The sequence below is a fragment of the Physella acuta genome, unplaced genomic scaffold, assembly GCF_028476545.2.
Source record: "Physella acuta isolate Inbredline_101_S28 unplaced genomic scaffold, ASM2847654v3 ptg000208l, whole genome shotgun sequence".
NCBI lineage: Eukaryota > Metazoa > Mollusca > Gastropoda > Physidae > Physella > Physella acuta.
In genome coordinates, this window is record NW_026731727.1 from 1,278,663 (window position 1) to 1,301,414 (window position 22,752).

The following is a 22,752-nucleotide window of genomic DNA, read 5'->3' on the forward strand; positions in this document are numbered from 1 at the left end:
CCCATGTATTTGGTGGCACTGTGCCCATGTATTTGGTGGCACTGTGCCCATGTTCATGTATTTGGTGGCACTGTGCCCATGTATTTGGTGGCACTGTGCCCATGTATATGGTGGCACTGTGACCATGTATTTGGTGGCACTGTGCCCATGTTCATGTATTTGGTGGCACTGTGCCCATGTATTTGGTGGCACTGTGCTCATGTATTTGGTGGCACTGTGCCCATGTATTTGGTGGCACTGTGCCCATGTATTTGGTGGCACTGTGCCCATGTATTTGGTGGCACTGTGCCCATGTATTTGGTGGCACTGTGCCCATGTATTTGGTGGCACTGTGCCCATGTATTTGGTGGCACTGTGCCCATGTATTTGGTGGCACTGTGCCCATGTATTTGGTGGCACTGTGCCCATGTATTTGGTGGCACTGTGCCCATATATTTGGTGGCACTGTGCCCATGTATTTGGTAGCACTGTGCCCATGTATTTGGTGGCACTGTGCCCATGTATTTGGTGGCACTGTGCCCATGTATTTGGTGGCACTGTGGCCATGTATTTGGTAGCACTGTGCCCATGTTCATGTATTTGGTGGCACTGTGCCCATGTATTTGGTGGCACTGTGCCCATGTATTTGGTGGCACTGTGCCCATGTATTTCATGGCACTGTGCCCATGTATTTGGTGGCACTGTGCCCATGTATTTGGTGGCACTGTGCCCATGTATTTGGTGGCACTGTGCCCATGTATTTGGTGGCACTGTGCCCATGTATTGCCCATGTATTTGGTGGCACTGTGCCCATGTATTTGGTGGCACTGTGCCCATGTATTTGGTGGCACTGTGCCCATGTATTTGGTGGCACTGTGCCCATGTATTTGGTGGCACTGTGCCCATGTCCATGTATTTGGTGGCACTGTGCCCATGTATTTGGTGGCACTGTGCCCATGTATTTGGTGGCACTGTGCCCATGTATTTGGTGGCCCTGTGCCCATGTATTTGGTGGCACTTTGCCCATGTATTTGGTGGCACTGTGCCCATGTATTTGGTGGCACTGTGGCCATATGTTTTGGTGGCACTGTGCCCATGTATTTGGTGGCACTTTGCCCATGTATTTGGTGGCACTGTGCCCATGTATTTGGTGGCACTTTGCCCATGTATTTGGTGGCACTTTGCCCATGTATTTGGTGGCACTGTGCCCATGTATTTGGTGGCACTGTGCCCATGTATTTGGTGGCACTGTGCCCATGTATTTGGTGGCACTGTGCCCATGTATTTGGTGGCACTGTGCCCATGTATTTGGTGGCACTGTCCTCATGTCCATGTATTTGGTGGCACTGTGCCCATGTATTTGGTGGCACTGTGCCCATGTATTTGGTGGCACTGTGCCCATGTATTTGGTGGCCCTGTGCCCATGTATTTGGTGGCACTTTGCCCATGTATTTGGTGGCACTGTGCCCATGTATTTGGTGGCACTGTGGCCATATGTTTTGGTGGCACTGTGCCCATGTATTTGGTGGCACTTTGCCCATGTATTTGGTGGCACTGTGCCCATGTATTTGGTGGCACTGTGGCCATATGTTTTGGTGGCACTGTGCCCATGTATTTGGTGGCACTTTGTCCATGTATTTGGTGGCACTGTGCCCATGTATTTGGTGGCACTTTGCCCATGTATTTGGTGGCACTTTGCCCATGTATTTGGTGGCACTGTGCCCATGTATTTGGTGGCACTGTGGCCATATGTTTTGGTGGCACTGTGCCCATGTATTTGGTGGCACTGTGCCCATGTATTTGGTGGCACTGTGCCCATGTATTTGGTGGAAATGTGTTCATGTATATGGTGGAAATGTGTTCATGTATATGGTTGCACTGTGCCCATGTTCATGTATTTGGTAGCACTGTGCCCGTGTATTTGGAGGCACTGTGCCCATGTATTTGGTGGCACTGTACCCATGTATTTGGTGGCACTGTGCCCATGTATTTGGTGGAAATGTGTTCATGTATATGGTGAAAATGTGTTCATGTATTTGGTGGCACTGTGCCCATGTTCATATATTTGGTAGCACTGTGTATTTGGTGGCACTGTGACCATGTATTTGGTGGCACTGTGCCCATGTTCATGTATTTGGTGGCACTGTGCCCATGTATTTGGTGGCACTGTGCCCATGTATTTGGTGGCACTGTGCCCATGTATTTGGTGGCACTGTGCCCATGTATTTGGTGGCACTGTGCCCATGTATTTGGTGGCACTGTGCCCATGTCCATGTATTTGGTGGCACTGTGACCATGTATTTGGTGGCACTGTGCCCATGTATTTGGTGGCACTGTGCCCATGTATTTGGTGGCACTGTGCCCATGTTCATGTATTTGGTGGCACTGTGCCCATGTATTTGGTGGCACTGTGCCCATGTATTTAGTGGCCATGTGCCCATGTATTTGGTGGCACTGTGCCCATGTATTTGGTGGCACTGTGCCCATGTATTTGGTGGCACTGTGCCCATGTCCATGTATTTGGTGGCACTGTGCCCATGTATTTGGTGGCACTGTGCCCATGTATTTGGTGGCACTTTGCCCATGTATTTGGTGGCACTGTGCCCATGTATTTGGTGGCACTGTGCCCATGTATTTGGTGGCACTGTGCCCATGTATTTGGTGGCACTGTGCCCATGTATTTGGTGGCACTGTGCCCATGTATTTGGTGGCACTGTGTCCATGTATTTGGTGGCACTGTGCCCATGTATTTGGTGGCACTGTGCCCATGTATTTGGTGGCACTGTGCCCATGTATTTGGTGGCACTGTGCCCATGTATTTGGTGGCACTGTGCCCATGTATTTGGTGGCACTGTGCCCATGTATTTGGTGGCACTGTGGCCATGTATTTGGTAGCACTGTGCCCATGTATTTGGTGGCACTGTGCCCATGTATTTGGTGGCACTGTGCCCATGTATTTGGTGGCACTGTGCCCATGTATTTGGTGGCACTGTGCCCATGTATTTGGTGGCACTGTGCCCATGTCCATGTATTTGGTGGCACTGTGCCCATGTATTTGGTGGCACTGTGCCCATGTATTTGGTGGCACTGTGCCCATGTATTTGGTGGCCCTGTGCCCATGTATTTGGTGGCACTTTGCCCATGTATTTGGTGGCACTGTGCCCATGTATTTGGTGGCACTGTGGCCATATGTTTTGGTGGCACTGTGCCCATGTATTTGGTGGCACTTTGCCCATGTATTTGGTGGCACTGTGCCCATGTATTTGGTGGCACTTTGCCCATGTATTTGGTGGCACTTTGCCCATGTATTTGGTGGCACTGTGCCCATGTATTTGGTGGCACTGTGCCCATGTATTTGGTGGCACTGTGCCCATGTATTTGGTGGCACTGTGCCCATGTATTTGGTGGCACTGTGCCCATGTATTTGGTGGCACTGTGCTCATGTCCATGTATTTGGTGGCACTGTGCCCATGTATTTGGTGGCACTGTGCCCATGTATTTGGTGGCACTGTGCCCATGTATTTGGTGGCCCTGTGCCCATGTATTTGGTGGCACTTTGCCCATGTATTTGGTGGCACTGTGCCCATGTATTTGGTGGCACTGTGGCCATATGTTTTGGTGGCACTGTGCCCATGTATTTGGTGGCACTTTGCCCATGTATTTGGTGGCACTGTGCCCATGTATTTGGTGGCACTGTGGCCATATGTTTTGGTGGCACTGTGCCCATGTATTTGGTGGCACTTTGTCCATGTATTTGGTGGCACTGTGCCCATGTATTTGGTGGCACTTTGCCCATGTATTTGGTGGCACTTTGCCCATGTATTTGGTGGCACTGTGCCCATGTATTTGGTGGCACTGTGGCCATATGTTTTGGTGGCACTGTGCCCATGTATTTGGTGGCACTGTGCCCATGTATTTGGTGGCACTGTGCCCATGTATTTGGTGGAAATGTGTTCATGTATATGGTGGAAATGTGTTCATGTATATGGTTGCACTGTGCCCATGTTCATGTATTTGGTAGCACTGTGCCCGTGTATTTGGAGGCACTGTGCCCATGTATTTGGTGGCACTGTACCCATGTATTTGGTGGCACTGTGCCCATGTATTTGGTGGAAATGTGTTCATGTATATGGTGAAAATGTGTTCATGTATTTGGTGGCACTGTGCCCATGTTCATATATTTGGTAGCACTGTGTATTTGGTGGCACTGTGACCATGTATTTGGTGGCACTGTGCCCATGTTCATGTATTTGGTGGCACTGTGCCCATGTATTTGGTGGCACTGTGCCCATGTATTTGGTGGCACTGTGCCCATGTATTTGGTGGCACTGTGCCCATGTATTTGGTGGCACTGTGCCCATGTATTTGGTGGCACTGTGCCCATGTCCATGTATTTGGTGGCACTGTGACCATGTATTTGGTGGCACTGTGCCCATGTATTTGGTGGCACTGTGCCCATGTATTTGGTGGCACTGTGCCCATGTTCATGTATTTGGTGGCACTGTGCCCATGTATTTGGTGGCACTGTGCCCATGTATTTAGTGGCCATGTGCCCATGTATTTGGTGGCACTGTGCCCATGTATTTGGTGGCACTGTGCCCATGTATTTGGTGGCACTGTGCCCATGTCCATGTATTTGGTGGCACTGTGCCCATGTATTTGGTGGCACTGTGCCCATGTATTTGGTGGCACTTTGCCCATGTATTTGGTGGCACTGTGCCCATGTATTTGGTGGCACTGTGCCCATGTATTTGGTGGCACTGTGCCCATGTATTTGGTGGCACTGTGCCCATGTATTTGGTGGCACTGTGCCCATGTATTTGGTGGCACTGTGTCCATGTATTTGGTGGCACTGTGCCCATGTATTTGGTGGCACTGTGCCCATGTATTTGGTGGCACTGTGCCCATGTATTTGGTGGCACTGTGCCCATGTATTTGGTGGCACTGTGCCCATGTATTTGGTGGCACTGTGCCCATGTATTTGGTGGCACTGTGGCCATGTATTTGGTAGCACTGTGCCCATGTATTTGGTGGCACTGTGCCCATGTATTTGGTGGCACTGTGCCCATGTATTTGGTGGCACTGTGCCCATGTATTTGGTGGCACTGTGCCCATGTATTTGGTGGCACTGTGCCCATGTCCATGTATTTGGTGGCACTGTGCCCATGTATTTGGTGGCACTGTGCCCATGTATTTGGTGGCACTGTGCCCATGTATTTGGTGGCCCTGTGCCCATGTATTTGGTGGCACTTTGCCCATGTATTTGGTGGCACTGTGCCCATGTATTTGGTGGCACTGTGGCCATATGTTTTGGTGGCACTGTGCCCATGTATTTGGTGGCACTTTGCCCATGTATTTGGTGGCACTGTGCCCATGTATTTGGTGGCACTTTGCCCATGTATTTGGTGGCACTTTGCCCATGTATTTGGTGGCACTGTGCCCATGTATTTGGTGGCACTGTGCCCATGTATTTGGTGGCACTGTGCCCATGTATTTGGTGGCACTGTGCCCATGTATTTGGTGGCACTGTGCCCATGTATTTGGTGGCACTGTGCTCATGTCCATGTATTTGGTGGCACTGTGCCCATGTATTTGGTGGCACTGTGCCCATGTATTTGGTGGCACTGTGCCCATGTATTTGGTGGCCCTGTGCCCATGTATTTGGTGGCACTTTGCCCATGTATTTGGTGGCACTGTGCCCATGTATTTGGTGGCACTGTGGCCATATGTTTTGGTGGCACTGTGCCCATGTATTTGGTGGCACTTTGCCCATGTATTTGGTGGCACTGTGCCCATGTATTTGGTGGCACTGTGGCCATATGTTTTGGTGGCACTGTGCCCATGTATTTGGTGGCACTTTGTCCATGTATTTGGTGGCACTGTGCCCATGTATTTGGTGGCACTTTGCCCATGTATTTGGTGGCACTTTGCCCATGTATTTGGTGGCACTGTGCCCATGTATTTGGTGGCACTGTGGCCATATGTTTTGGTGGCACTGTGCCCATGTATTTGGTGGCACTGTGCCCATGTATTTGGTGGCACTGTGCCCATGTATTTGGTGGAAATGTGTTCATGTATATGGTGGAAATGTGTTCATGTATATGGTTGCACTGTGCCCATGTTCATGTATTTGGTAGCACTGTGCCCGTGTATTTGGAGGCACTGTGCCCATGTATTTGGTGGCACTGTACCCATGTATTTGGTGGCACTGTGCCCATGTATTTGGTGGAAATGTGTTCATGTATATGGTGAAAATGTGTTCATGTATTTGGTGGCACTGTGCCCATGTTCATATATTTGGTAGCACTGTGTATTTGGTGGCACTGTGACCATGTATTTGGTGGCACTGTGCCCATGTTCATGTATTTGGTGGCACTGTGCCCATGTATTTGGTGGCACTGTGCCCATGTATTTGGTGGCACTGTGCCCATGTATTTGGTGGCACTGTGCCCATGTATTTGGTGGCACTGTGCCCATGTATTTGGTGGCACTGTGCCCATGTCCATGTATTTGGTGGCACTGTGACCATGTATTTGGTGGCACTGTGCCCATGTATTTGGTGGCACTGTGCCCATGTATTTGGTGGCACTGTGCCCATGTTCATGTATTTGGTGGCACTGTGCCCATGTATTTGGTGGCACTGTGCCCATGTATTTAGTGGCCATGTGCCCATGTATTTGGTGGCACTGTGCCCATGTATTTGGTGGCACTGTGCCCATGTATTTGGTGGCACTGTGCCCATGTCCATGTATTTGGTGGCACTGTGCCCATGTATTTGGTGGCACTGTGCCCATGTATTTGGTGGCACTTTGCCCATGTATTTGGTGGCACTGTGCCCATGTATTTGGTGGCACTGTGCCCATGTATTTGGTGGCACTGTGCCCATGTATTTGGTGGCACTGTGCCCATGTATTTGGTGGCACTGTGCCCATGTATTTGGTGGCACTGTGTCCATGTATTTGGTGGCACTGTGCCCATGTATTTGGTGGCACTGTGCCCATGTATTTGGTGGCACTGTGCCCATGTATTTGGTGGCACTGTGCCCATGTATTTGGTGGCACTGTGCCCATGTATTTGGTGGCACTGTGCCCATGTATTTGGTGGCACTGTGGCCATGTATTTGGTAGCACTGTGCCCATGTTCATGTATTTGGTGGCACTGTGCCCATGTATTTGGTGGCACTGTGCCCATGTATTTGGTGGCACTGTGCCCATGTATTTGGTGGCACTGTGCCCATGTATTTGGTGGCACTGTGTCCATGTATTTGGTGGCACTGTGCCCATGTATTTGGTGGCACTGTGCCCATGTATTTGGTGGCACTGTGCCCATGTATTTGGTGGCACTGTGCCCATGTATTTGGTGGCACTGTGTCCATGTATTTGGTGGCACTGTGCCCATGTATTTGGTGGCACTGTGCCCATGTATTTGGTGGCACTGTGTCCATGTATTTGGTGGCCCTGTGCCCATGTATTTGGTGGCTCTGTGCCCATGTATTTGGTGGCTCCCTATTTTCTGTAAATGGAAAGCTGTTAAGGTGTTATAAAAGAGTTTTATTTGCAGCAAAACTTTTGACAGTATGAAACTGAGGTAAGAACTCACCTCCATCAGGTGGATTGGGTATCATTGTGTCGTTAACTTCCCCACAATCTATTCTATTCTCATACAGCTGAGCATCAGTTTTTAGTATGAGAAAAAACAGCAGAAAGTTACAGCTTCTAACACTCCACATGATGCCTTCTTTCAGCACTTAATTGTCCATTGTGTGAGACAGCACCAGTGGAGAGGACGAATTAAAAAGCCTGTGTGAATGTGTGGAGGAAGTCCTGCCACACAATGGTGTTAATCCCATCAATCAGCAGCCACCAACACAGATGATCGTCTATTGATTCTTGTCTCCACTACTAACTGGGCCACTCCAGCCACTGGCTAGCATGCTGAGCTCTCCCATTTGCTACCACACTCATCAACAAGCTCTTCCTTGCTGGCTGGCTGGCGCATTCTGAAAGACACAAACTTTAGACGGTCTCAATTTGGTATACAAACTTTGCCATTATAAATACAACTTGTCTTAATAAATACAACGTGTCTTAATGAATACAACTTGTCTTAATGAATACAACGTGTCTTAATGAATACAACGTGTCTTAATGAATACAAACAATCTCTAACTGAATATAAGCTGTCTTAATTAATGCAAACGATGTTTGTGTTTGAGAAGGGCAAGTTAAGAATAAAACGTCAGGACTGTACAGCATGTTCGTGTAAAGGGGGGGGGAGAGAAACGTTAACAACAATCTATTAACATGTGCTATTTTTAGAAAGTGACTAGAGTTGTTTGGGGTCACTGTCAATCAATATGTACAACGAGGTTACGAGGTCAGAGTTGAGTGTCGTGTTTACTATGTAGGCGCTTCTTATGAGCCAGAGATCGAAGGCTGATACACGAGGGGTTGGACTGGATAATGTGTTTCTGTTGTTTACCAGAGGGCGGGCTGGCTAAGTGCTGGAGACCCCCGTGTGCAGGATACAAACGAAGCCGTCAAAGTTGTATCATGTAAAGCACGTGAGTAGAGCCCTACAAGTGAGTCAACAGGCACGAGTGGGCAGATCAACGGCATCATTCAGTCCGTCAACGTGGCTCTACTATGTCTTCCCGCAAATATCGACGGACCTAGCAGCCACTCTACACCCTGAGCCCCCCCCCCATCAATATGGACGCACCTATGAGCCCCTCCCCCCACTCCCAATATGGACGCACCTATGAGCCCCTTCCCCCACCCCCAATATAGACGGACCTAGATTAAAGCACCTACAATGACAAAATGGCACAACATTATAGACTAGCTGATTTTAAATTTTACTTTCTCGTATATAGGCTCAATACAGTACAAAGTATAAAGGAAATATTGTAATCGTGCAAAAAATCAAAATCGAGATTTTACACCTAAATGAGTCGGAAAAACATAGTTTTGCAATTTGTCCGTATGTCTGTGTGAGTGTATGTGAACACGATAACTTGAGTATCGATACAGCTAGATTGGTGAAATTTTATATATAAGTGTTATATCAAATTTGTAGTTTTGTATCAACTTTTCAGTTAGATAAACGAAATTTCACACAAAAGTAAAAAAAATCTAATTCTCTCACTTCTTTAAAATTTTGACTAATTGCAATTTCAACCCGCTTCCCCCCCCCCCCTCCCCCCGAAGAGATGCCTGGAAGAAACTCTGACCGGGAGTGATCTCCCCTAAACGTTCTCGAGTATATATATAAAAAAACGGGATGGGAACTCGGGATATAGACATGATTTTTAATCCATTTTAAATACTTTTTTTAAAATAGAATAAAATCTCGTAGAAAAAAGAATTGCACACCAGTGAACGCCAAATAAAATGTGCATAATAGTAATAGTGCGGAATATTATTTGTACTTTATAAATTTACATTAGTTTTTTGAGAAATCGGAAATGGCGTAAATTAGTACTTCCGGTCAACGGAAATTACTCAAAATTTGATAGAAGGTAGAGAAAAAAAGTAGAAAAAAAAACACTTCCGGTTATCAGAAATCGCTCTCAAGTTGATACGGATCTACGATTTTGATAAAATACTTATATATGAAATTTCATCAAACTAGCTGTAACGGTACTCAAGTTATCGTGTTTACAGTCACACAGACACATACATACACATAAACATACGGACAAGATTGCAAAATTATGTTTTTTCGTGAGGTATAAAACTTCGAGATTAGAAAAAAATCTCGATTTTTTTAATTTATTTTTTTGCACGATTACAAGACTTTCTCTATACTTCGTATAAATGAGAAAGTAAAAACGCATATGAATTTATAAAGTACAAATATTCCGCACTATTATACACAAATTGTTTGTTGTTCACTTGGTGCGCAATTCTTTTTTACGAGATTCTATCTATATATATAATTCTCTTCATGGGGACCATGCGAGACACCACGTAAACGCACGCCGTCACTCCCCCGCTCTCTAGGCAAATCGCAACCATCCTTACCCCCCACCTGTCTGGTGAGCTATGGTTCACGACGAATGTTTACAATAGTAGAGATGGGTCGGATTTGTGACGGTTATTAGGGGCAGATAATTTAACTTTTAAACGATTTGAAACTAAGGGGAGGTAATAACAAGTTCTGATTGGTCTTTTCATCGTCGTCTGTAAACTGTCGTCGTTGACGGCTGCTTTCACGGGGGGGGGGGGGGGGGGGGGGGGGGAGTAGACAGTGAGGGTGAGGAGAGGATAATCGTCCTTCACGAGCTACTGATAGTGTTTAAAAGCAAAATATTTTCAGTCGCAGCACTGGTAGTGTCGAATTCACAAATTATGAATTACTGAAAACTAGAAAGTAAAACAACTAAATAGCGGCATATGCTACGTCGGTGACAGGACAAATGATCTCAGGACAAATGATCTCAGACAAAATATCTCAGACAAAATATCTCACGGACAAATGATCTCAGTACAAATGATCTCAGGACAAATGTTCTCAAGGACAAATGATCTCACGGACAAAAGATACCAGGACAAAATATATCAGGACAAATGATACCACGGACAATTGATCTCAGACAAAATATCTCAGACCTAAATTTTAATAGTGTATTGGGTGACTTTAGTTGATCTGAACAATTTTTATTAACTGTCGTATGGTTTTGTTTAATATGTTTAATATTGTTTATAGGCCCATATGATAATTGTAAGAAATGTTTGCCGTATAAATTTATCATATTGCACTTTTAAAATTGTATATTGCATTTCAAAATTAGGATTATTACTATTGAAGATTAAAGAAATTGTACGATAGACAGCGTAGGCGGGCTTGCCAAACATGAGACAATCCAACCATGTCAGGTGGACAAACTAGATCAAAGAGGATGAAATAACAATAGAGAAACACCTTCGTATCAAGGTGGCAGCCCGCGTTGATGGTAGAGACATGCCTTAAGGGAAAGACATCCGCCCTCCATGAACAATACAACTAATAGCTAAATTCAATAGTTATGCGTCGGTCACACCTTAGTGATCAGGTGACTAATGCTTATTTAAGACAAACAGTTGAAACAGCGGTCATCGCGGAGTTAGAACATGTCGAGCAAGAGTTCACACAATACACGATCTCATAGTATTGGAGAGATGTGGTCATAACGATGTACTGTCAGCAAAGAAACGTAAACGTTATGTTTGTGTTGATCATGCAATAAAAACAATAATTTTACGTTACGAACCTAGAGACCCATTAACATTTGTGAAAGATATTTCGCATGTTTTAAACATTATTGTTGTATAGCTACCGTTACTTTGTTTTATACATTATCATTTATCATACCTTTCAGGTTAAAGGAGAAAGTTTGTTTTAATTTTTATTTTTTCAAATCAAATGCCATTACAAAGATTAAGTTAAATAAATCTTTTGATGGTTTGTTAAGTTTAAGAGATCATTTGTCCATGATATCATTTGTCCTGATATATTTTGTCCTTGAGATCATTTGTCCTTGAGATCATTTGTCCTGAGATCATTTGTCCTGAGATCATTTGTCCGTGAGAAATTTTGTCTGAGATATTTTGTCTGAGACCATTTGTCCTGAGATCATTTGTCATGGAACCGCTACGTCGCGTGTCAGCTCGTTCTATTTTTACAAGTTTAAGTAATTAAAAACGGATTTAAAATCATGTCTTTATCCCGAGTTGCCATCCAAATAAAGTTCACAAACACCATCAAACTAGTACGGGTGATCAAGGTACAGAGTGGAGCAAATAAAGCACACAAACACCATCAAACTAGCCACAACCAAAAACACTATCACCTAGTCATAATGGTTAGCTCATCCTGAACTATCTACAATAGAGTATGTGTATTACAGGTATGTTATGTGTATAAGTTAAGTGTATGTGTATTACAGGTATGTTATGTGTATAAGTTAAGCATCTTGAACTATCTACAATAGAGTATGTGTATTACAGGTATGTTATGTGTATAAGTTAAGCATCTTGTACTATCTACAATAGAGTATGTGTATTACAGGTATGTTATGTGTATAAGTTAAGTGTATGTGTATTACAGGTATGTTATGTGTATAAGTTAAGCATCTTGAACTATCTACAATAGAGTATGTGTATTACAGGTATGTTATGTGTATAAGTTAAGCATCTTGAACTATCTACAATAGAGTATGTGTATTACAGGTATGTTATGTGTATAAGTTAAGCATCTTGAACTATCTACAATAGAGTATGTGTATTACAGGTATGTTATGTGTATAAGTTAAGCATCTTGAACTATCTACAATAGAGTATGTGTATTACAGGTATGTTATGTGTATAAGTTAAGCATCTTGAACTATCTACAATAGAGTATGTGTATTACAGGTATGTTATGTGTATAAGTTAAGTGTATGAGAAAAACAGGTGTGTTTCTAGCCAGCAACTTGATAAACATGTTGGAACATGACAAAAGTCAACAGCTGACTTTGTTTACACAGGTAGGCGATTGATTAAGGAAACATTTGAAAATGTGTACATGAAGTAGAGCACTTATCTCTCATCTCTACATACTGTGTTTGTCTCTTCTGTGGTATGTACAAAATGTAGGCTACAAGTGGCTCAAATAGTGACAGATTGTGCTGATGGTAGGTCAATGGGGAGATGGCTAAATGATGGTAATAGTGATGGTAGGTCAATGGAATGGCTAAATGATGGTAATGGTAGGTCAATGGGGAGATGGCTAAATGATGGTAATAGTGATGGTAGGTCAATGGGATGGCTAAATGATGGTAATGGTAGGTCAGTGAGGAGATGGCTAAATGATGGTAATAGTGATGGTAGGTCAATGGGATGGCTAAATGATGGTAATAGTGATGGTAGGTCAATGGGGAGATGGCTAAATGATGGTAATAGTGATGGTAGGTCAATGGGATGGCTAATTGACGGTAATGGTAGGTCAGTGAGGAGATGGCTAAATGATGGTAATAGTGATGGTAGGTCAATGGGATGGCTAAATGATGGTAATAGTGATGGTAGGTCAATGGGGAGATGGCTAAATGATGGTAATAGTGATGGTAGGTCAATGGGATGGCTAATTGACGGTAATGGTAGGTCAGTGAGGAGATGGCTAAATGATGGTAATAGTGATGGTAGGTCAATGGGATGGCTAAATGATGGTAATAGTGATGGTAGGTCAATGGGGAGATGGCTAAATGATGGTAATAGTGATGGTAGGTCAATGGGATGGCTAAATGATGGTAATAGTGATGGTAGGTCAATGAGGAGATGGCTAAATGATGGTAATGGTAGGTCAATGAGATGGCTAAATGATGGTAATGGTAGGTCAATGGGATGGCTAAATGATGGTAATGGTAGGTCAATGAGATGGCTAAATGATGGTAACCGTTGCAATGGTAGTTCAATGTGGGGATGGCTGAAAGATGAGTGGCAATTGCTAAAAGATGATTGTGCCTGTGTGTATGGTGGGGGGGGGGGTGTTTGGTACAAGGGGATTAATGATTAAATAGTGACTGATGTTTAAAACCCCACCACACTCATACAGAACATGTTTTATACATTTAGAGAACAAGTTTTAACAAACAATTAAATATTCTACATTTAGAGAACAAGTTTTAACAAACAATTAAATGTTCTACATTTAGAGAACAAGTTTTAACAAACAATTAAATGTTCTACATTTAGAGAACAAGTTTTAACAAACAATTAAATGTTCTACATTTAGAGAACAAGTTTAAACAAACAATTAAATGTTCTACATTTAGAGAACAAGTTTTAACAAACAATTGTTCTACATTTAGAGAACAAGTTTTAACAAACAATTAAATGTTCCACATTTAGAGAACAAGTTTTAACAAACAATTAAATGTTCTACATTTAGAGAACAAGTTTTAACAAACAATTAAATGTTCTACATTAAGAGAGCATGTTTTATCTAACAAAAATGGTTCAAAAGGTGCAACACTAAAAGTGCAGATCACATACATGAGTTGCACTGTATTCTGACAATAACCCTATTGGCTGAGGTTTATCCAGTGTTAATAATCTTATACCAGAGATGAGTAATAGGATTAGTCCAGAGTTGATTCTGTCAACCTGGACCCAATGGGGCCTTGCCTTCTAGATTCACATGCGGTTAACCCTCTATCTCAGCTTGATCATCTTCTTTTAACACATTTAAGACATCTTCAGCTCCATATTCTTCTTGTCCAGGCTAAGGACAGATAATCTGAGCTTAGTGCCAAGCCTTGGTAATTATGTCCCTTGATCATTTTCTACAGATCAAAATGTATTTTACATTGGGGGCTAGCTTTTATTTTAGAATGATGGCAAACCCTAGTTTTTGTCTCCATTGTCCATTTGACTTGTCTTGTTGCTTTTGTGTGTGTATATGTAATTATATGTGCATACAAATATTTGCATATATTATATATATTAATATAGGCCAATATGTAAAAACAAATATATATATATATAATATATATAGAGAGAGAAAAATGTCTGAAAGAAACTTTGATAACAATCACTATATTAGTTATGTTACTTGCTTGTATCTGTTGCTGCCTTGTAAATCAATTTTTATGTTGTTCATATCTTTTGATTTTACACCCAAATTTTACAAAACAACCTAAACTCAGTGTTTATATACCTATGTACTATATTAAAATAATTAACTGTTTTAAGTTCTATATTTTTAAACCCCACCTCCACATACATGTTCAATATTCATCCAGCTAGACCAGGGGTCTCCAAACTTTTCAGTCCGAGGGCCGCATTAACTATCAAATTTCAGTTCAGGGGCCAGTTTCTTCCAGGTATGTCGTTATTTTTCTGGGCAAATTTCCTCAGCCATCACCAACAAACGTTTTTTCCTTGGACAAAAAGATCTCCGCGGGCCGGATGAGAGGACTTTGCTGGCCGCATCCGGCCCGCTGGCCATAGTTTGGAGACCCCTGAGCTAGACCAATCTAAGTACAATAAGCTAAATACTTGACCCTTAGACTGAGGTTGTTTAGGGCTAAAAGTACATTTTGGTGCTGAAACAATTTCTATTTAAACTACAAACTTGAATTCTTTAACATAGTGCAACTTATTTCCCATTCTTATATATATAATATTTCCGGCCTACAGTCACCTAATAAGTATCATTTGCATCTAAGGCTAGGTCATTGTTATACAAAGAAATTGGCCTGTGGGTCTTTGACAATAGTCTTGATATGTTATTTTATTGTTAGTTAATGTCAAGTAGCATCTATTATAAGACGGCATGGCCAGACAGTAGCGTTTTACCGTAAACCCTAAAGTCTTGAGTTCTGACCTTGGGTGTGAATTAACAGGATGCGTCTGTGTCCACACAGCATTGATGGGTACCTGACTAATATGTTAGAGAACGTAGTAAAGGTGGCTAGGCAAAGTAATAGAACTATCCACACTGTCACTTCATATGCTGAGGTCTCAGAGACAGGTGAACTCTACTTCATCTGCTCCACGGAGTTCCAGGTTCAAAAGGCGAACTTTACTTACGTTAATTAGTATAATACTAGTTATATTAGTTCTTTAGCCCTCTTCTTCTTTCTTCTTTTTCCTCATTCTTAACTTTAGTGTTGGAATAGAAGGTATCCCCTCCAACACAATTAAGTATAGATCTACATGTCAACTGGTTAAAGCCAAATTAAAATTTAGGTACATTTAGTATTAGTACTTAGATCTAGAATTTAGATATCAAGTTAAAAAACTTTTAATCAACTTATGAGACGTATGACTTATGTGAACTGACATAGGCATATGGCCTACCTACACTAGCTAGAGTACTACTAGTACTAGATTTCTAGATCTAATAGTACTACTACTAGTCTACTAGTACTAGATCTAGTACTATAGACTAGATCTAGATCTAGATCTAGTATTTATAGACACTGTCACTGTGCCTATAGAATGCTAGATATAGATCTAGAAACTCTAGATTCTGTTTAGTGACTGTACTCTAGTCTAGACTCTAGTGAACTCTAGTCGATTTCCTAGATCTAGAATAGATTCTCAGTGAGTTACCGTTAATAATTAATATAAAATAAATAGCCGTTGTTACTTAGAGTTTAGACTAGAGTACTAGACTAGATCTAGATCTACTACTACTAGATCATCTAGATCTAGATCTAGTAAAGTAATGCTAGTAATATTCTTCAATAAGAATTACGGCTTAAGATTATGGACTTACGTAAATGCAGTGTTTAAGTAGTATTTGTATTGAAGAGTTGTAGTAAAAAAATCGGTTAATTATAGTAATCCACCCCTTCCATTTCATTGAAAACAGAATGCTCTAAAAATAATAACCACGGCACTGAGTTTTCATTGGTTTGCAGACGATACACTGCAAGCAAAGCCACATTTATGGGAAGCCCTTGAAAGTTTCGAACGAATAAACAACCTTTGAATAGGCCATAGGGCCTGGTAAACTACTGAATATATAATATCTATAGATCTAGATCTTTAGATCTATATTCTTGCTTCACTTCATTTACTTCCTTAAAATGAGTTAGGCCTAAATAATTATAATCTAATAATTCACAATTTTAAATACTAGATCCTCTATATCTACTTATCTAACTGCTATCTTTCTATATATAAATCAATGTAGATCTATGTCTGTCTGTTTGTTTCTTTGTCTTTTTGTCTGTCTTTTGAATGTTATGCATAACTACACCTTTCATCCGATCGCCATGAAACTTTGGGAAGTTGTTAATAATACTTCTGAGGTGGCGAAAAAAAAATATTTCAAATTCGCAGGGGTGGTGCCCCTTCAAGGCGCGATTCGATTCTTCTCTATATACGGTAAATAAAAATAAAAGTCGGTTGCGGCTTGACACCGTTCATTCGATCGCCATAACACTCCAGGAGAGGAGCAAGATCGGCGTCCCGGGAGGGTGCGATTTTTCTCAATATACGGTATATACAAAATTTTTTTATAAAAGTGGGATGTGGTTCGACACTTCTCATCCTAGTGCCATGAACCTTGGGGAGTTGATGAGAATACTCCCAAGAAGGTTTCGGGGGGGGGGGGTCGATTTCGCAAGGGCGGCCCCCGGCAGTGTGCGATACACTAATGGATAAGATGTGTTAATTTATTATAGTCGTTCAGTAGATAAAATCAGGCGCGTCCGCCGGCGCCCTGGGCTATCCTGTGAGAACCATGGCGCCTACGTTAGTAGTGAGGAGCACCATACAATATTGACACTGTGGCACGCGATAGACATTCGATGATTAAACCGAGCCCATGCGGTATCGTAACTGTGACCAAGTCTAACATACAGCCTCATGTGGCCAACATACAGCCTCATGTGGCCAAGTCTAACATACAGCCTCATGTGGCCAACATACAGCCTCATGTGGCCAACATACAGCCTCATGTGGCCAACATACAGCCTCATGTGGCCAACATACAGCCTCATGTGGCCAACATACAGCCTCAGAGCCGGCGTTAGGGGGTGGCAAACGGGGGGGTCGCCATAGGCCCCCCCCCCCCCCCCCCCCGCCGAAGGGATGCCTGGAAGAAACTCTATATGTAGGCCGGTATAACAAAATTAACATTCAGTTGCGTGCAGAGGGGTGGGAGGAGGGCGACGAGGGGGGGGGGGGGGGGGGGCTTAGGATCTATATCAGGCGGCATTAAACAGAGTGATTTATTATTATTTTTTGGAAGAAAGTTAAAACTGTTGCTATGTTGTGTCACCTTAAGGATTCACCCGTTCAATAATTAAGACAATAATGTTTTTGGTTTTAAAATATTGTATGAATTCTAAACAAAGTTTGAAGTCTATACTGTTTTGATACATCAGGCCGAGTTCGCTGTATTGTAAACTTTATTTTCCTAATTATTCGGCACGTGATTAAATTTTCTTAAGTGATTTGGTATGAATTACATAACTGTCAAAAGTGATTTAATATCTTGGCAAAGGAAAAAAACTACGAACATTGGGTCAATACATGGTAGAGATAAAAATCTGTTATTATAGTGGAAAGTTTGACATTAGCTTATAAACTCCAAAACATGTGTGTTATTATGTGTACATCACATTATATAGGCCTTTATATATATATATATATATATATATATATATATATATATATATATATATATATATATATATATATATATATAATGGAAAGGCCCCGCGCGGATGGTTGGCCCTAGGCCCCGCGTATTCCTAACGCCGGCTCTGTACAGCCTCATGTGGCCAACATACAGCCTCATGTGGCCAACATACAGCCTCATGTGGCCAACATACAGCCTCATGTGGCCAACATACAGCCTCATGTGGCCAACATACAGCCTCATGTGGCCAACATACAGCCTCATGTGGCCAACATACAGCCTCATGTGGCCAACATACAGCCTCATGTGGCCAACATACAGCCTCATGTGGCCAACATACAGCCTCATGTGGCCAACATACAGCCTCATGTGGCCAACATACAGCCTCATGTGGCCAACATACAGCCTCATGTGGCCAACATACAGCCTCATGTGGCCAACATACAGCCTCATGTGGCCAAGTCTAACATACAGCCTTATATTTTAAGGAGTCCAACGAATATCAGACAGGCGTCCATCTTTAATCAGACACCGGCCGGATGTCAGCAATGCCACGCTGGGCACTTGGCATCACAAACAGGAAGTTGACCGGCACGATTCGACCAATCAGCGGCTGCCACACGTCAGGAAATTGATGGTCGTGGAGCGTCGAAAACCTGGCCAGACGGTGACGATTAGCGTCACGAGAAAATGATGGGATGTGTGGACGGTGGTCAAGGTTGGAGCTTGTAGTGTTGGTGACATTTCTTTCTCGCCACAAGGACCTATCTAGCGTTTTTAATGTGACAACGATCACATTTTTCTAATTGACAACAATCACGTTTTTTTTCAATGTAACACTGATCTCATTTTCTCATGTGACAACGATCACATTTTTCTAATTGACAACAATCACGTTTTTTTCAATGTAACACTGATCTCATTTTCTCATGTGATGATGAACACAACACCCACAAGGCTAAGGTTGTGGTTGGTGTGGATGTGAGATGGTGTGTGAATAGTTTGTGGTTGTGGTTGGTGTGGATGTGAGATGGTGTGTGAATACTTTGTGGTTGTGGTTGGTGTGGATGTGAGATGGTGTGTGAATAGGTTGTGGTTGTGGTTGGTGTGGATGTGAGATGGTGTGTGAGTAGTTTGTGGTTGTGGTTGGTGTGGATGTGAGATGGTGTGTGAATAGCTTGTGGTTGTGGTTGGTGTGGATGAGAGATGGTGTGTGAGTAGTTTGTGGTTGGTGTGGATGTGAGATGGTGTGTGAATAGTTTGTGGTTGGTGTGGATGTGGGATGGTGTGTGAATAGTTTGTGGTTGGTGTGGATGTGGGATGGTGTGTGAGTAGTTTGTGGTTGGTGTGGATGTGAGATGGTGTGTGAGTAGTTTGTGGTTGTGGTTGGTGTGGATGTGAGATGGTGTGTGAGTAGTTTGTGGTTGGTGTGGATGTGGGATGTTGTGTGAGTAGTTTGTGGTTGTGGTTGGTGTGGATGTGAGATGGTGTGTGAATAGTTTGTGGTTGTGGTTGGGGTGGATGTGAGATGGTGTGTGGATAGGTTGTGGTTGTGGTTGGTGTGGAAGTGAGATGGTGTGTGAATAGTTTGTGGTTGGTGTGGATGTGGGTTGGTGTGTGAATAGTTTGTGGTTGTAGTTGGTGTGGATGTGAGATGGTGTGTGGATAGTTTGTCGTTGTGGTTGGGGTGGATGTAAGATGGTGTGTGAGTAGTTTGTCGTTGTGGTTGGTGTGGATGTGAGATGGTGTGTGAGTAGTTTGTGGTTGTGGTTGGTGTGGATGTGAGATGGTGTGTGAATAGTTTGTGGTTGTGGTTGGTGTGGATGTGAGATGGTGTGTGAATAGTTTGTGGTTGTGGTTGGTGTGAGATGGTGTGTGAATAGTTTGTGGTTGTGGTTGGTGTGGATGTGAGATGGTGTGTGAATAGTTTGTGGTTGTGGTTGGTGTGGATGTGAGATGGTGTGTGAATAGTTTGTGGTTGTGGTTGGTGTGGATGTGAGATGGTGTGTGAATAGCTTGTGGTTGTGGTTGGTGTGAATGTGAGATGGTGTGTGGATAGTTTGTGGTTGTGGTTGGTGTGGATGTGAGATGGTGTGTGAATAGGTTGTGGTTGTGGTTGGTGTGGATGTGAGATGGTGTGTGAATAGCTTGTGGTTGTGGTTGGTGTGGAAGTGAGATGGTGTGTGAATAGTTTATGGTTGGTGTGGATGTGAGATGGTGTGTGAATAGTTTGTGGTTGTGGTTGGTGTGGATGTGAGATGGTGTGTGAATAGTTTGTGGTTGGGGTGGATGTAAGATGGTGTGTGAATAGCTTGTGGTTGTGGTTGGTGTGGAAGTGAGATGGTGTGTGAGTAGTTTGTGGTTGTGGTTGGTGTGGATGTGAGAAGGTGTGTGAATAGGTTGTGGTTGTGGTTGGTGTGGATGTGAGATGGTGTGTGAATAGCTTGTGGTTGGTGTGAATGTGAGATGGTGTGTGAATAGTTTGTGGTTGTGGTTGGTGTGAGATGGTGTGTGAGTAGTTTGTGGTTGGTGTGGATGTGAGATTGTGTGTGAATAGTTTGTGGTTGTGGTTGGTGTGAGATGGTGTGTGAGTAGGTTGTGGTTGTGGTTGGTGTGGATGTGAGATGGTGTTTGAATAGGTTGTGGTTGTGGTTGGTGTGGATGTGGATGTGAGAAGGTGTGTGAATAGTTTGTGGTTGGGGTGGATGTAAGATGGTGTGTGAATAGCTTGTGGTTGTGGTTGGTGTGGAAGTGAGATGGTGTGTGAATAGTTTGTGGTTGTGGTTGGTGTGGATGTGGGATGGTGTGTGGATAGGTTGTGGTTGTGGTTGGTGTGGAAGTGAGATGGTGTGTGAATAGTTTATGGTTGGTGTGGATGTGAGATGGTGTGTGAATAGTTTGTGGTTGGGGTGGATGTAAGATGGTGTGTGAATAGCTTGTGGTTGTGGTTGGTGTGGAAGTGAGATGGTGTGTGAATAGTTTGTGGTTGTGGTTGGTGTGGATGTGGGATGGTGTGTGGATAGCTTGTGGTTGTGGTTGGTGTAGATGTGAGATGGTGTGTGAATAGTTTGTGGTTGGGGTGGATGTGAGATGGTGTGTGGATAGCTTGTGGTTGTGGTTGGTGTGGATGTGGGATGGTGTGTGGATAGCTTGTGGTTGTGGTTGGTGTAGATGTGAGATGGTGTGTGAATAGTTTGTGGTTGGTGTGGATGTGGGATGGTGTGTGGATAGCTTGTGGTTGTGGTTGGTGTAGATGTGAGATGGTGTGTGAATAGGTTGTGGTTGTGGTTGGTGTGGATGTGAGATGGTGTGTGAATAGTTTGTGGTTGTGGTTGGTGTGGAAGTGAGATGGTGTGTGAATAGTTTGTGGTTGTGGTTGGTGTGGATGTGGGATGGTGTGTGGATAGGTTGTGGTTGTGGTTGGTGTGGAAGTGAGATGGTGTGTGGATAGGTTGTGGTTGTGGTTGGTGTGGAAGTGAGATGGTGTGTGGATAGTTTGTGGTTGTGGTTGGTGTGGAAGTGAGATGGTGTGTGGATAGGTTGTGGTTGGTGTGGAAGTGAGATGGTGTGTGGATAGCTTGTGGTTGTGGTTGGTGTGGATGTGAGATGGTGTGTGGATAGGTTGTGGTTGTGGTTGGTGTGGAAGTGAGATGGTGTGTGGATAGGTTGTGGTTGTGGTTGGTGTGGAAGTGAGATGGTGTGTGGATAGGTTGTGGTTGGTGTGGATGTGAGATTGTGTGTGGATAGGTTGTGGTTGTGGTTGGTGTGGAAGTGAGATGGTGTGTGGATAGGTTGTGTTTGTGGTTGGTGTGGAAGTGAGATGGTGTGTGGATAGTTTGTGTTTGTGGTTGGTGTGGATGTGAGATGGTGTGTGGATAGTTTGTGTTTGTGGTTGGTGTGGATGTGAGATGGTGTGTGGATAGGTTGTGGTTGGTGTGGATGTGAGATGGTGTGTGGATAGGTTGTGTTTGTGGTTGGTGTGGATGTGAGATGGTGTGTGAATAGCCTGTGGTTGTGGTTGGTGTGGATGTGAGATGGTGTGTGGATAGGTTGTGGTTGGTGTGGATGTGAGATGGTGTGTGGATAGGTTGTGGTTGGTGTGGATGTGAGATGGTGTGTGGATAGGTTAAGGTGTCAGAAAGCAGTGACTTGATCTTTCCTCGCCCATTGGGTTAAAAAAAGTATCTCAAGGTCACGGAGATATACGTGGATCAGCAGGGTGGGGGGGGGGGGAGGGGCGCACCATCGACCAGCACTTTTGCTAAAGTGTGTTTTGATTAGCTAGATTGGTGGCTTTAGGGTAGAGTTGGCCAATATGTTGGGGGGGGGGGGGGAGGGGTAGAGTTGGCCAATATGTTGGGGGGGGGGGGGGGGGGGGAGGGGTAGATTTGGCCAATATGTTGGGGGGAGGGAGGGGTAGAGTTGGCCAATGTGTGGGATGTTAGAGTCCATCAACTCTACCGTCTATCTTTCCAATAGACCGTCTATCTTTCCAATAGACCGTCTATCTTTCCAATAGACCGTCTATCTTTCCAATAGACCGTCTATCTTTCAAGATGACCGTCTATCTTTCCAATAGACCGTCTATCTTTCCAATAGACCGTCTATCATTCAAGATGACCGTCTATCTTTCCAATAGACCGTCTATCTTTCCAA

At 43.6% G+C, this 22,752-nt stretch overlaps 1 protein-coding gene across 1 annotated transcript in view; it reads right to left on the reverse strand.

The window, feature by feature from the left end:
- LOC131937323 (putative molluscan insulin-related peptide(s) receptor) overlaps positions 1-16,375 on the reverse strand; it is a 52,769-nt gene extending 36,394 nt beyond the window's left edge. The window contains exons 1-2 of the mRNA XM_059294618.1: positions 16,222-16,375; positions 7,579-7,978 (exon numbers count right to left, since the gene is read on the reverse strand). Coding sequence (XP_059150601.1) covers positions 7,579-7,708 — 130 coding nt within the window. The 5' untranslated portion in view covers positions 7,709-7,978; positions 16,222-16,375. The remainder of the gene's footprint in view (positions 1-7,578; positions 7,979-16,221) is intronic.
- Positions 16,376-22,752: the final 6,377 nt, after the last annotated feature.